A 13,125-nucleotide genomic window follows, 5' to 3' on the forward strand; every position below is an offset into this window, starting at 1 on the left:
GACTGATGGAGAGAGGGAAGGAGGTCAAGGCCGACAGAGAATGGGCAGTGTGGAGATATTTAAAGAAAGAGCTAATCACTTTGTGGTGGGAGGTGGGGGGGAAAGACGGAGACATGGGAGAAGGGAGGAGAAGAGAAAAGTCATGACTGGAGGGAAGAGAGGGAACAAGAAAGGAAAAAAGCAGGAGAAAAAAGAGGCATAAAGAGAGAGGAAGGGAAAAAAGAGGGAGGAAAGGAGTAAAAAGGAAGGTGGAGAGAAGGACTTGTTAAAAGGAAAGGGGGAGGGGGCTTCCCTGGTGGCACAGCAGTTGAGAGTCTGCCTGCTAGTGTGGGGGACACGGGTTCGAGCCCTGGTCTGGGAGGATCCCACATGCCGCGGAGCAACTAGGCCCATGAGCCACAACTACTGAGCCTGCGCGTCTGGAGCCTGTGCTCCGCAACAAGAGAGGCCACGCTAGCGAGAGGACCGCGCATCGCGATGAAGAGTGGCCCCTGCTTGCCACAACTAGAGAAAGCCCTCGCACAGAAACGAAGACCCAACACAGCCAAAATAAATAAATAAATTTTAAAAAATAAAAATAAAAGGAAAGGGGGAGAAAGGAGGAAGAAGGGGATGACCAACAGACTAAGAAGGACCACACATGAGTGACAGGCATGCAGGTGGCATCCTAGACTGCTGCTCAGAACTCGGGGGTTGGGCGGGGAGAACGTGGCAAGCAGCCTACAAGGTCACTCCCAGCTCAAGGCTCCAAGGCACCAACAGTGCTGCACATAGTCATGATAACTGTTCCTTGGGAGACGGGAAGTCTTGAAAAGGTAGCTGTTGGGCAAAGAAGAGCAGGAGACAAGCTTGGCACTGGCCAGCTCTGCTGCTGTGTGCCCAGCCTCTCTGATTGTGAGGAAGAGCCAGGCACACACGCTCCATCTTCCCCATCCTTTCCACTGATTAGGGGCACCGGGTCCTGGCCCTCCGTCTCACATGCCCTTCCTCTTGTGCTCCCTTCTCCGTGTGAGTAATGCTCCAGGAAGAAAGATGTAAGTTGCTCAGAGGTTATACCTCTGGGGAACTGTGCCGATTTCTATCATATCAAGATATTGAATCTTTATGAACTTGGACTCCCGGCCCAGGGATAAACTTTATAGGGAAGCAATATGTGGATTCACTTAGCACTATGTCCAGAATGATCTCTCTAAAACACTAATTTGAACCTGTTGTTCCCCTGTTCAAATGTCCTCACCTACCAGATAAAATCCAAATCCCTCACCCCAGCACACAAAATCCTTCATGACCTCTGCTCTTCTTACCCTTTCACCTACCTTCTTGTCTTTGCACATCTGTACTCTTTTTCTGGAATATTCTTACCCATTTGTCCCTCTGGCTAACTCCTGTTCATCTTTCAAAACGCAGCATATGTGTCAGCAATTCCAGGACAACTTCCCTGACTTCCCAGGCTGGGTCAGAGCCCTCCGCTGGGTTCCCACAGCCCTGGTGCCACTCTCATCACTGCACCTGTCACATGATATTTTCATTGCCTGCTCACTGATCTGTCCTCTCCTCTCATCTGTGAACTTTTTGAGGACAGGAGCCATGTCTGATTCATTCGAGTTTCCCTAGCACATAGCACAGAGCCTAGTACATACTAGGTTTTCATGAACAGTTTGATGAGTGGGTGAAGGAACGAATCTCATACCAGTCTTGGACAGCATTGAAGGATTCCTCATTGGTGACATCATACATCAGGATGAAGCCCATGGCTCCACGGTAATAGGCTGTGGTGATGGTCCGGTACCGCTCCTGCCCAGCCGTGTCCTGGGTGGGAAAAGGAAAGAGTCAGCCTCCTAGAAAGTCTGCTTTGTTTCTAAAGAGTCCCCAGGACAATTAAAATCATCCAAAGTATATTTAAGGAGCACCTATTATGTATCTTTTATTGTATTTGGTGACTAGAATAAAATGGTTTTTGAAACCTCATAGAAATTAATAAGATAATTAAAATCTCAATAGAAAAATGAGCAGGAGTAAAGAACAATTCACAGAAGAAATGTAAATGGATAATTATTATATTAATAGGTTTTAACCTTATTTTTAATTATAATTCCCATTATAGTTGAGGATGTAGTGAGATGTATAACCTCATACCTTGCTTGTGGGAGCGACACTTGGTTCAATCTTTCTGGTAATCAGTTTGGAAGTCCCAAGAGCATTAAAAATAGTTGTACCCTTTGAACTAGAATTTTTTCCTTCTAAAAATTTTTTCTACAAAAATAGAATATCAGACAAATATTTATGCACAAAAATGCTTCTTACAACTTTATTTAGACATTGAAAAACTGACATCAACCTATATATTCAACAATAGGAGAATGGTCTAAATACAAGATTTTTAATGTGTTTATTTATATAAGAATATTTATTGTAATGGACCAATTCTTTTTTTTTTTTGCGGTATGCGGGCCTCTCACTGTTGCGGCCTCCCCCATTGCGGAGCACAGGCTCCGGACGCGCAGGCTCCGGACGCGCAGGCTCAGCGGCCATGGCTCACGGGCCCAGCCGCCCCGCGGCATATGGGATCCTCCCAGACCGGGGCACGAACCCGTATCCCCTGCATCGGCAGGCGGACTCTCAACCACTTGCGCCACCAGGGAGGCCCTGGACCAATTCTTGTATGTGCAATATAATGTCAGTTTCATAACTATATATGCAGAGAAGAAAACTGGAAAGAAACACATCAAAAGGTTAATAGTGAAAGCGAGAGAGAGGCATGGACATATATACACTACCAAACGTAAGGTAGATACTAGTGGGAAGCAGCCACATAGCACAGGGAGATCAGCTCGGTGCTTTGTGACTGCCTGGAGGGGTGGGATAGGGAGGGTGGGAGGGAGGGAGACGCAAGAGGGAAGGGATATGGGAACAGATGTATATGTATAACTGATTCACTTTGTTATAAAGCAGAAACTAATAAAAAAATAATTTAAAAAATAATAAAAATAATAATTAAAAAAAGGTTAATAGTGATTATCTCTGTATGAGAGATAAGAATTACCAGGATTTTCATTTTCTTCAGCTATTTTTATTTTCTCTATGCTAAGCATGTATTACTTATATAAGGAGAAACAAATAAACATTTTTACTAAAAAAAGACGAAGACAATTCTTTATCTCAAGCAGCTCACAGTCTAGTTGGAAAGACAAACATGTAAGCAAGATAAGCCAAGCCCCACAACAAAGTGTTACTGGAGTACACTGGGATGCTTCACAATGTCCGCATGGTCCTTATGTGAGGGATCAGCCGGTCTTCTCTGAATCATGTTTTAGATGTGTGATACTTGAGCATGTATAAAACATTTCCTCATATATTATCTTATTTAAATTTTATAATAATCTCTATGATGTAGGGATCAGTATTTACATTTTGTAGTTGAGAATGCAAAAATGCAGAGAGGGTAAGTGATTTTTCCAAGGTCACAAAGCTGGTGACAAAAGCTATGCCTTAAATCTAGGACATCTGATTCCAAGTCCAATGCACATACAATTATACCTCAATCAATGAAAGATTTATCCACAGGCATTTACTGAACACTATCCATAATGATAATAAAAACAAATAGGACTTCCCTGGTGGTCCAGTGGGTAAGATTCCATGCTCCCAATGCAGGGGGCCTGGGTTCGATCCCTGGTTGGGGAACTAGATCCCACATGCATGCTGCAACTAAGAAGTCTACATGATGCAACTAAGAGTCACACGCTGCAACTAAGAAGTCTGCACGTCGCAACTAAGATATCTGCACGCCACAACTAAGAAGCCTGCATGCTGGACTTCCCTGGTGGCACAGTAGTTAAGAATCCACCTGCCAATGCCGGGGACACGGGTTTGAGCCCTGGTCCAGGAAGATCCCACATGCCGCGAAGCAACGAAGCCCATGTGCCACAACTACTGAGCCTGCGCTCTACAGCCTGCAAGCCACAGCTACTGAGCCCACATGCCACAACTACTGAAGCCTGTGAACCTAGAGTCTGTGCTCAGCAACAAGAGAAGCCACCGCAATGAGAAGCCCACACACCACAAAGAGTAGCCCCAGCTCACCGCAACTAGAGAAAGACCATGCGCAGCAACGAAGACCCAAAGCAGCCAAAAATAAATAAATTAATTAAAAAACTAAAAATAAAAAAATAAGAAGCCTGCATGCCACAACTAAGACCAAGCACAGCCCAAATAAATAAATAAATCATTAAAAAAATAAAAACAAATAATGAGAACAATAAGAATTATAGCCTGCCATTAATTGTACATATGTTGCACCTGTTATCCACAAACTTTAGAAAAACCCTGTAGGGTACATATTATTACTCCCATTTTACAGATGAGAAAACTGAGGTTCAGAGAGATTGCCCATCAAATGTAAGAATTGGGATTCAATACAAGTATGTCTGACTCCTACACCCATTACAGTATATTGCCTTGGCTATGAACCATACTTTGTGTGACACAGAAATGGGACAAGGACCATCCTTGACCTAAGGAAGCCTCAGTAAAAGTAAAGAGGTGGCTAAGGCATACCACTGAACTCATAATTAGCAATACATGGCAGTATGTCATCAGTACCGGGTATGTGGCATAAAGAAAATGTGTCACACAAGTCAGATAAGGTAGAAACATGGTGGTTTTAGGTAGTTATGGAAGATGTCAAAGCAGAGATAGTGCACCAGTTAGGGTAGACTGGGTTATTCAGTAATACGCAATCTCAAAATCTCAGCAGCTTCAAAAACAAGGTTTTATTTTTCACTATTTTTACATATCCATCAAGGGTTGGCTGGGCGCTCTGCTTTTTGTCTTCCTCATTCCAGGATAAAGAGTGACAGGGTGGGGCTTCCCTGGTGGCGCAGTGGTTGAGAGTCCGCCTGCCGATGCAGGGGACATGGGTTCGTGCCCCGGTCTGGGAAGATCCCACATGCCGCAGAGCGGCTGGGCCCGTGAGCCACGGCCGCTGAGCCTGAGCGTCCGGAGCCTGTGCTCCGCAACGGGAGAGGCCACAACAGTGAGAGGCCCGCGTACCACAAAAAACAAACAAACAAACAAAAAAACGGGAATAATAACAATACCTATTTCACAAAGTTATCGTGAAGATTAAGAACGTTATTATATCTAAAATGCTTGGAACAGTTCCTGATACAGAGTAAATGCCACTTAGGCATTATTTTTGTACTTCCACAGTCAGCCCCAGGAGCAGGGCCAGCTTCCCAGGGTCTGCCCAACAGCAGTGAATGGGTCTCATGCCATGTGCCACTTCCTTCTCATCCAAACCTGCCCAGGGCTGCCTCCACCCAGGGTCTCAATATGATGCTTCCCTCAAGGAGCAGAAAGTGGCCAGACAGAAAGGGAATGGATGAGTTAAGAGTTGAGCAGGCTGGGCTTCCCTGGTGGCACAGTGGTTGACAGTCTGCCTGCCGATGCAGGGGACACGGGTTCGTGCCCCGGTCTGGGAAGATCCCACATGTCACAGAGCGGCTGGGCCCGTGAGCCATGGCTGCTGAGCCTGTGCGTACGGAGCCTGTGCTCCGCAACGGGAAAGGCCACAACAATGAGAGGCCCGCGTACCGCAAAAAAAAAAAAAAAAAAAAAAGAGTTGAGCAGGCTTTGGACTTCCCTGGTGGTGCAGTGGTTGAGAATCTGCCTGCCAATGCAGGGGACACGGGTTCCATCCCTGGTCCGGGAAGATCCCACATGCCGCGGAGCAACTAAGCCCGTGTACCACAACTACTGAGCCTGCGCTTTAGGGCCCACGAGCCACAACTACTGAAGCCCACGCACCTAGAGCCTGTGCTCTGCAACAAGAGAAGCCACCACAATGAGAAGCCCGCGCACCACAATGAAGAGTAGCCCCCGCTCGCCACAACTAGAGAAAGGTCCACACGCAGCAACAAAGACCTAATGCAGCCAAAAATAAATAAATAAAATAAATAAATTTATTAAAAAAAAGAGTTGATCAGGCTTTGGTCTGACTCCCAGCTCTGCCACTCATCAACTGTGTGCTTTTGGACAGCTTGGTTTTTTCATCTCTCTGAGGCTCAGCTTCCTCACGATTCGAATGGAATAATAATGATTACTTTGTAGGGTGTTTGTAATTAAATAAGATTTTTTTAAATGTCTGGCTCATAATAGGTACTCAGATATAGGAGTATTTGTCATTTTCATTATTATTTAACTTTTCTAAGCCTTAATTTCCTCATCAATAAAGTGGTGATAATAATACCAGCCCTGAAGTGGTTATATGAGGATCAGTGATAATGTACTGGTAGAGCTTGGCAGAGTGCCAGGCACATAGTAGGTGTTCAATAAAGTTCATAATAGCTGCTGCTATTACTGTTGATATTGTTGTTGTTGTTGTTGTTGTTGTTCACCTAATGAAAAGCAAGGTTGGAAACAACAATCCAGCTCTCACTACCCTGTGCTCAATAGAAAGTAGCCCAGAGAATCGCTTCTAAACCTCCCTCTCTCTTTTATTTTTAAAAATCACTTTGACGAACATTGATTCCCCTCCCACTGAGGAGAGTCAGAAATAGAACCAAAGAGGAGACAGGAAGGAGGAGAAAGAAAGAGGCATGACTCACTGGCTACTTGAGGAAGGAGACCATGTCATCAAGAGCAATCAATTCACTTCTACGAAGCAGACACACACTGAGCTCTTCATATGGGCAGAGCCTTATGCCAGAGAGTGGACACCATGATGCACAAGCCACCATCCTGGCCTGCAGCAGCCCTGTCAGTGTGGCCGACAGACACTTGCTATGTGCCAGGCGCTTTGATAAGTGCTTTATATATGGGATCCTATTATTTGTACTAACAAAATAAAACTGCTATGCGCCAGGCACTATGCTAAGCACTTTGCCTACTGTACTTAATTTTCAAAACAGCCTTGAAATACTGTTATGTTTACTAACAGATGAGAAAAATTTAAATAACTTGCCTACGACCTTGCACCCAGTTCATGGCAGACAGATTCAAAGCTAGGTCTGATTCCAAAGCCTGTGCTCTTCCTGGGATGCCCTTTGCTCTACATTATTTCTCTTAATTATTATGTCAGCCTGAAGCAGGACAAGTTTGAGTCCCCATTTTATTTATGGATTAACTGAGGGTCACAGAGGTTAAGTAAACTGCTAGAGTCACAAGCTATAAGGAAGCAAAGTCAGGATTCAAATTCGGTCTTTTGACAAGTGTGTATTTTCAGCACAGCCTATAGCCCAACCAGACTGTGAATTCTGAATCCCTCTCTGCCCCTCAGGACAGGACCCAGCCCACCCTGAAACCTTCCCGATAGGAGATCCTCCAACCATGTCTAAGACTCCCTAAGGCCAACAATCTCCCCTCCACCAGAGGGTAAGGCTGGAAATCACCCACAAAACTTAAATGGAATCACGTGTGTCTGGCACACAGGTGCTCAACAATATTAGTTATGTTCTCTGTCTTGACTGAAACATTGATCCAACACAGACCCATCATTTCTTTCTGGAGTTCCCTCCTTGTCACCCACACATGCAATACTAATTTCTGCTCCATATGTCTGTTCATGCTACTCTCTCTGCCACATATGCCCTCTCCCAGTTCCTCCACTTGTCTTGACTATCAGATTGTTGAGTTCTAAAATTAAAAGTAAATCTTAGAAGTTACTCAATCCACCCGCTCACTTAAAAAAGGAATTCCTTCTACAGCATACTTGCATTGAGTGTTCCCAATGTTGGATGCCTACCACCTCAAAAGGCATCCACTCCACTGATGGACAGTTCTGAGTATTAGAACATTTCTTCCTTCCATAGAGCTGAAAGCTGCATGTGGTAATTTCTATCCATTGATTTAATGCTGTTCTCTGGAGACCCAAAGAATAAATCTAATTTTTCACTCATGTGGCAGCCCTCCAAATATTTAAGTTCTAGGTTTGTTTAGCTCTTAGAGTTTACAAAGTTTTTTTCTTATTATCTCAGTTAGTTCCCAGAGAAATCCTTTAAGAGGAGAACCAATATCTCCATTACAGACACACACACACACACACACACACACACACACACACACACACACACAACAACTGCACCTTGAAGAGGTGAATGATGAAAAGAGGCTTAAATAAAACCAGGTCTTCTGACTCCAAGAGACCATTGCACGTGGCGCAGGGCTACATCCCTGATATTTTAAATCACCTGTGACAGGCACCACAATTAAACAGAATGACCAGAACAGTGACGGGAACTTGAAACTGTGTCATGGGAGAAGCAACTGAAGGAAGGAAGAAGCTTTGGGGAATCGTACTGCTATCTTCAAATATCTAAAGTGTCTAAAGGGAGGGTATTCCTCCTTTTCCTTTCTATTTTTTTTTTTCAAATCTTCACTGGGCACTGATTCTGTGGCAAGTGTTGGCTAGGTCCTGAAGATAAAATGTTGAATACTACACATACCTACTTGAAGTCTTACAGTGTCTGTTGACTGGAAAGAGAAATGTGCATTGGATGGGGATTCTGAGGCAGGAGAAGCCCATTCCCATAGAATCTTCTAGCACCTTTCCTTGAGGCAACACTCTTCCTTTGGAGCTCAGCTCAGCAGAGGAGCTGGCCTGACCATCCTGGCAATGTCAAATGCTCCAATTACAGGTTCTCCTGGCACCATGTACTTCTTCTTTGTAGCACTCCTCCCCACTGTAATTTTGTATTTATTTGTGTAATTATTTGATTAAAGTCTGTCTTCCCTGCCAAATTGCAAGGACCACAAGAACAGGATGTCTGGTTTTGCCTACTATTGTGTCTCCAGTGCCTGGCACAGCACTGGCACATGGGGTGGGGGAGATTTCCAAAAAATACTAGTTGAAAGGGTGAATTTTGTGGGTGACTGCAACATTTTTGACAGAGCACACTGAATGTCAGATGGGAATTTCTAAAAATCCAAATCTCATCTCCTTACTCTGGGTCTAAATCCCTTCCCCGGCTTCCCACAGCCCACACGATGGGGTCCAAGCAACTCCATAGAACGTAGACCCTTCAGGATCTACTCAGGTTTCCTTTCCAGTTTCTTCCCTCCCATTCCTCCACTGAACCAGTGAGTTCCAGCTTTGCCTAACTAGTGGTTTCCCAAACACTGCTCCTTCACACCCCTGGGCCTTAACCTGATATGCTGATCTTTGCCTGAAATCCCCTTTCTCTTTTATAATTCACAACCTTCTTCAAGGTCACAACCTCCGGAAACTTTCCTTGGCCTCCTCTCCTCTGACAAAGTAACTTCTTCCTCTGCCCTTTTATGATTTGGCATTATATCATCGCACACATCACATTTATTATAGTTACTGGTTCATTCATCTGTCTCCTCTTCCAGATTATGAGCGTCTTTTTTTTTGCCACACAGCGCGGCTTGCTTGTGGGACCTCAGTTCCCTGACCAGGGGTCGAACGTGGGCCCTGGCATTGGAAGTGCGGAGTCTTAACCATTGGACCACCCGGGAATTCCCTATGAGCATCTTGAGACCCAATCTTTATTTAGCTAAATCCCAGGCCCTCAACTATAGCAACTGGCACATAGTAGGCACTTACTAAGAATGCTGGTGAATGAAACTCAAAGGCTGATTATGTGCTGAGGAGGGAAAACTCATTTAGAACCTCAGGATTGGTTGGAAAAGCACCTGTGAGAAAAGGGTCACCTCTTATTTCTGATTCCTTTCCATGTTATACACAAAAGAGGGAGGCCCAGGGCTTCCTTGGTGGCGCAGTGGTTGAGAGTCTGCCTGCCGATGCAGGGGACACGGGTTTGTGCCCCAGTCGGGGAAGATCCCACATGCCGCGGAGCGGCTGGGCCCATGAGCCATGGCCGCTGAGCCTGCGCATCCGGAGCCTGTGCTCCGCAACGGGAGAGGCCACAACGGTGAGAGGCCCGCGTACCGCAAAAAAAAAAAAAAAAAGAGGAAGGCCCAGAGCAGTGACAGACTTAAGAGGTCACACAGCTAGCAAGAGGTTATCTCTGGGACCTCCATCCCTGGATCCTGCCCTGTTATATACATGCTCCCCCAGCCAAACTCCTCCATCCCCCCCTCTTCAATTCATTCCCTCCAGGCCAGGTTGGGGGGTGGGGATGGTGAGCACCAGGAACGCAAGTAATAAGAGCTTCTGGGCTCGTTTTCCCCTCACCCTGTGCCCCAACCCACAGCTGCCAAGCTCCAAGCCCTTTGTATTTTGCAGCACCTGGGAGCCGAGACATTATGTCCCATGGGAATGGGAGGAAAGCAGAGGGAGAGAGCTTTTCAGGGAGGTTCAGTGTAGCCAAGGAGAAGCAGAGGACTGAGGAAAGGAAAGAGTATTCCGTTAAAGCTGGCTTGGTGTTACACCCATCTGTCCTCAGTAGTACAGACCACACTTAGAGCACCCTACAGTTTACAAGCATTTTTGTTGCATCATTTCATTGGATCCCAACAACGACCCTGTGATATAGATTTTTTAGAGCCAGAAGAAACCAATCTTTGAGGTCATCCAGTCTGACTGCTTTATTTTGCACGTAGGGAAATTGAGACTTAGAGAGGTAACTTTCCTAAGGTCACGCAGCTACTTATTTTTTGGTTAGGCTGGGACTCAAGTGCAAATATTCTGACTCCACATCCAGTATTCTTTCCAGCACACCATGAATTACTGTCACTATTGAGTTACAAGTGAGAAAACTAGAGTCCAACTGCACATAGGTAGGAACTGGTAGATCCTTGAGGGCAGAGGGCAGGAAAGAGGCCACTGGAATCCAGGACTGGGTATTCGAAAGCACTTCCCTGCCCACTGTAATCCTATCTAACCTTTGAGGTCCAAGTCAAAGGGCACCTATTCTAGGAAGTTCCTTGGGATCCAGCATCATTTTCTCTGGGCCTCCACAGAATGTAGTTGGGCCTTTATTTTAGCGATAGCAGAGCACAGACTATTAGATCTAGAAAGTCCCTGTGAGAGTCATCAATTACACAAATATTTACTGAGCCTACACTGTGCCAGTGAGTAAGACCCACGTGATCCCTGCCCTCAGAATTCTCAGACTAGCAGGGAAGCTACCTCACACGTGACAAATTCTGTGACAGGTACATATAGGGTCAACTCCCTCATTTTACAGATGAGAAATTTGCGCTCAAAGAGATGAATGCTCTGGTTCTTATTTTTATTTTTTTTATTTTTTATTTTTTTTATTTTATTTATTTTTTTTTTTTTGCGGTACGCGGGCCTCTCACTGTTGTGGCCTCTCCCGTTGCGGAGCACAGGCTCCGGACGCGCAGGCTCAGCGGCCATGGCTCACGGGCCCAGCCGCTCCGCGGCATATGGGATCCTCCCAGACCAGGGCACGAACCCGTATGCCCTGCATCGGCAGGCGGACTCTCAACCACTGCGCCACCAGGGAGGCCCTGGTTCTTATTTTTAACCTTGATCTCACACAAAACCCTCAAAACCTCAAATCCTCTCACAGATAATTTCCACTAAGGTGTAGGTATTACATTTTACTTCATGCAGATAAACTGAAAGTTATAGGGGTTCCTTTCATTTCCCCTCAATACACCTGGCATATCTTAGGTGTTCAATAAATATTTTTGAATGAATGGATCACAGAACCTATATCAGGGATTTGTTTCAATCTCATCTATATCTCCTCATTTAGACTGTGGATTCGGGGCTGTGCCTTTTATTTCTGTAATAAAAAGAACAATGTCTAGAGCAATGTCTAGAGCAATACATGGCACCTGGCAGGTATTCCAAAAATACTGAATGAACAAAGGAATGAATGAATGAGAGAAGCTGAGTAATATTATCTCTCTGTTGCCTTAAATAACAAAGAAGACATGCCCCAAACATACTCTTCTTCTCAAAACCCCCCCTTTCCTCAGCTCCTCTGAAACCTCACTTCACCAGTGCTCTCCCTGCATCTCCCCTGCTCCTGCTCTGTCTCCTAAACTGGCTCTTTATCCCCTGGGCCCCTTATTTCCAAGTTTCAGATGGAAATTTCCAACTGTCTGCTGGACATCTCCACCTAGTCTGAATGGCTTAGACATGTACATAGTTGACTATTAAGTATGACCTATTTCATTTGTGTCTTCTCCAGTTAATATGCCCTCATCAGTACCTGGCACAGATCTAGGCACATAGCAGGTATTTTAAAGATGCCTGCTGAAAGAACCCTCATCCCTAACCATCATCCCATTGCTTTGGCATGGTCAAATTTAGCATTACAGTTGTCAATCCATTTCCTCTTCAGTCTTTTTGCCTACCAATTGACATCAGCACCGTTCAGAGCATTCTGCGAAGTCTCTTTAGGGAATTCGCTTAATTTGCCACCTGCTGTACACTTTAGGTGACTCACCCAACTCCCCTTCAAGACAGGAAGAAATGGGGGAAGAAGGGATGTGGGAGAGGGTCAGGAGGAAAAAGAGAGGCTTGAGACAAGATTATACTTAATATATCCCCAGGTCACAGCAAGCAAAAGGAAATGAGAGTCAGGTCTTGTACTAAGAAACTGCTGGTGATAAAAATAGGACCCTTGTCAGGCAATTTGCAGAAGACAAATGGTTAATAAACATATAGTTGATTGTTCAATAAGTAATCAGAGAAATGCAATTTGAAATAATGATACCATTTTTATCCTATTAAATTAGCTAAAATTAAACTAAGATACTATTTGATTCTGGCCAAGGTAGAGTACAATAGGAATTTTACTACTGAAAATCTATCTAAAGGAAATAATCTGAAACCTAGGAAAAGTTCTACACACAAAGATGATCACTGATCACTGCAACGTTATCCATAACAGCCCCAAATTGAAAAGTAGTTAAACGTTCAAACAATGGAGAAAAACTAAACTTTGAGAGGCCAGAGATTGTGCCTCATTACTTTACCACTGTTTAGAGTGCCCAAAATATGGTAAATGCAACAAACATTGTTGATGAAAGGGTTAATGAATAGATATGGTATATCTTCCCTATAAAATACAATGAAGTCATTAAAAACATATTTATACTATTTACAGTAGCCAGGACATGGAAGCAACCTAAGTGTCCATCGACAGATGAATGGATAAAGAAGATGTGGCACATATATACAATGGAATATTACTCAGCCATAAAAATAAATGAAATTGAGTT

General features: G+C 44.6%; 1 protein-coding gene across 1 annotated transcript in view; it reads right to left on the reverse strand.

The window, feature by feature from the left end:
• The window catches only part of RAB3B (RAB3B, member RAS oncogene family), a 58,711-nt gene that overhangs the window by 14,832 nt on the left and 30,754 nt on the right, over positions 1–13,125 (reverse strand). The window contains exon 3 of the mRNA XM_060083495.1: positions 1,691–1,809. Within this exon, the coding sequence (XP_059939478.1) occupies positions 1,691–1,809 (119 nt within the window). The remainder of the gene's footprint in view (positions 1–1,690; positions 1,810–13,125) is intronic.

Source organism: Mesoplodon densirostris, chromosome 2, assembly GCF_025265405.1.
Source record: "Mesoplodon densirostris isolate mMesDen1 chromosome 2, mMesDen1 primary haplotype, whole genome shotgun sequence".
Lineage (NCBI taxonomy): Eukaryota > Metazoa > Chordata > Mammalia > Artiodactyla > Ziphiidae > Mesoplodon > Mesoplodon densirostris.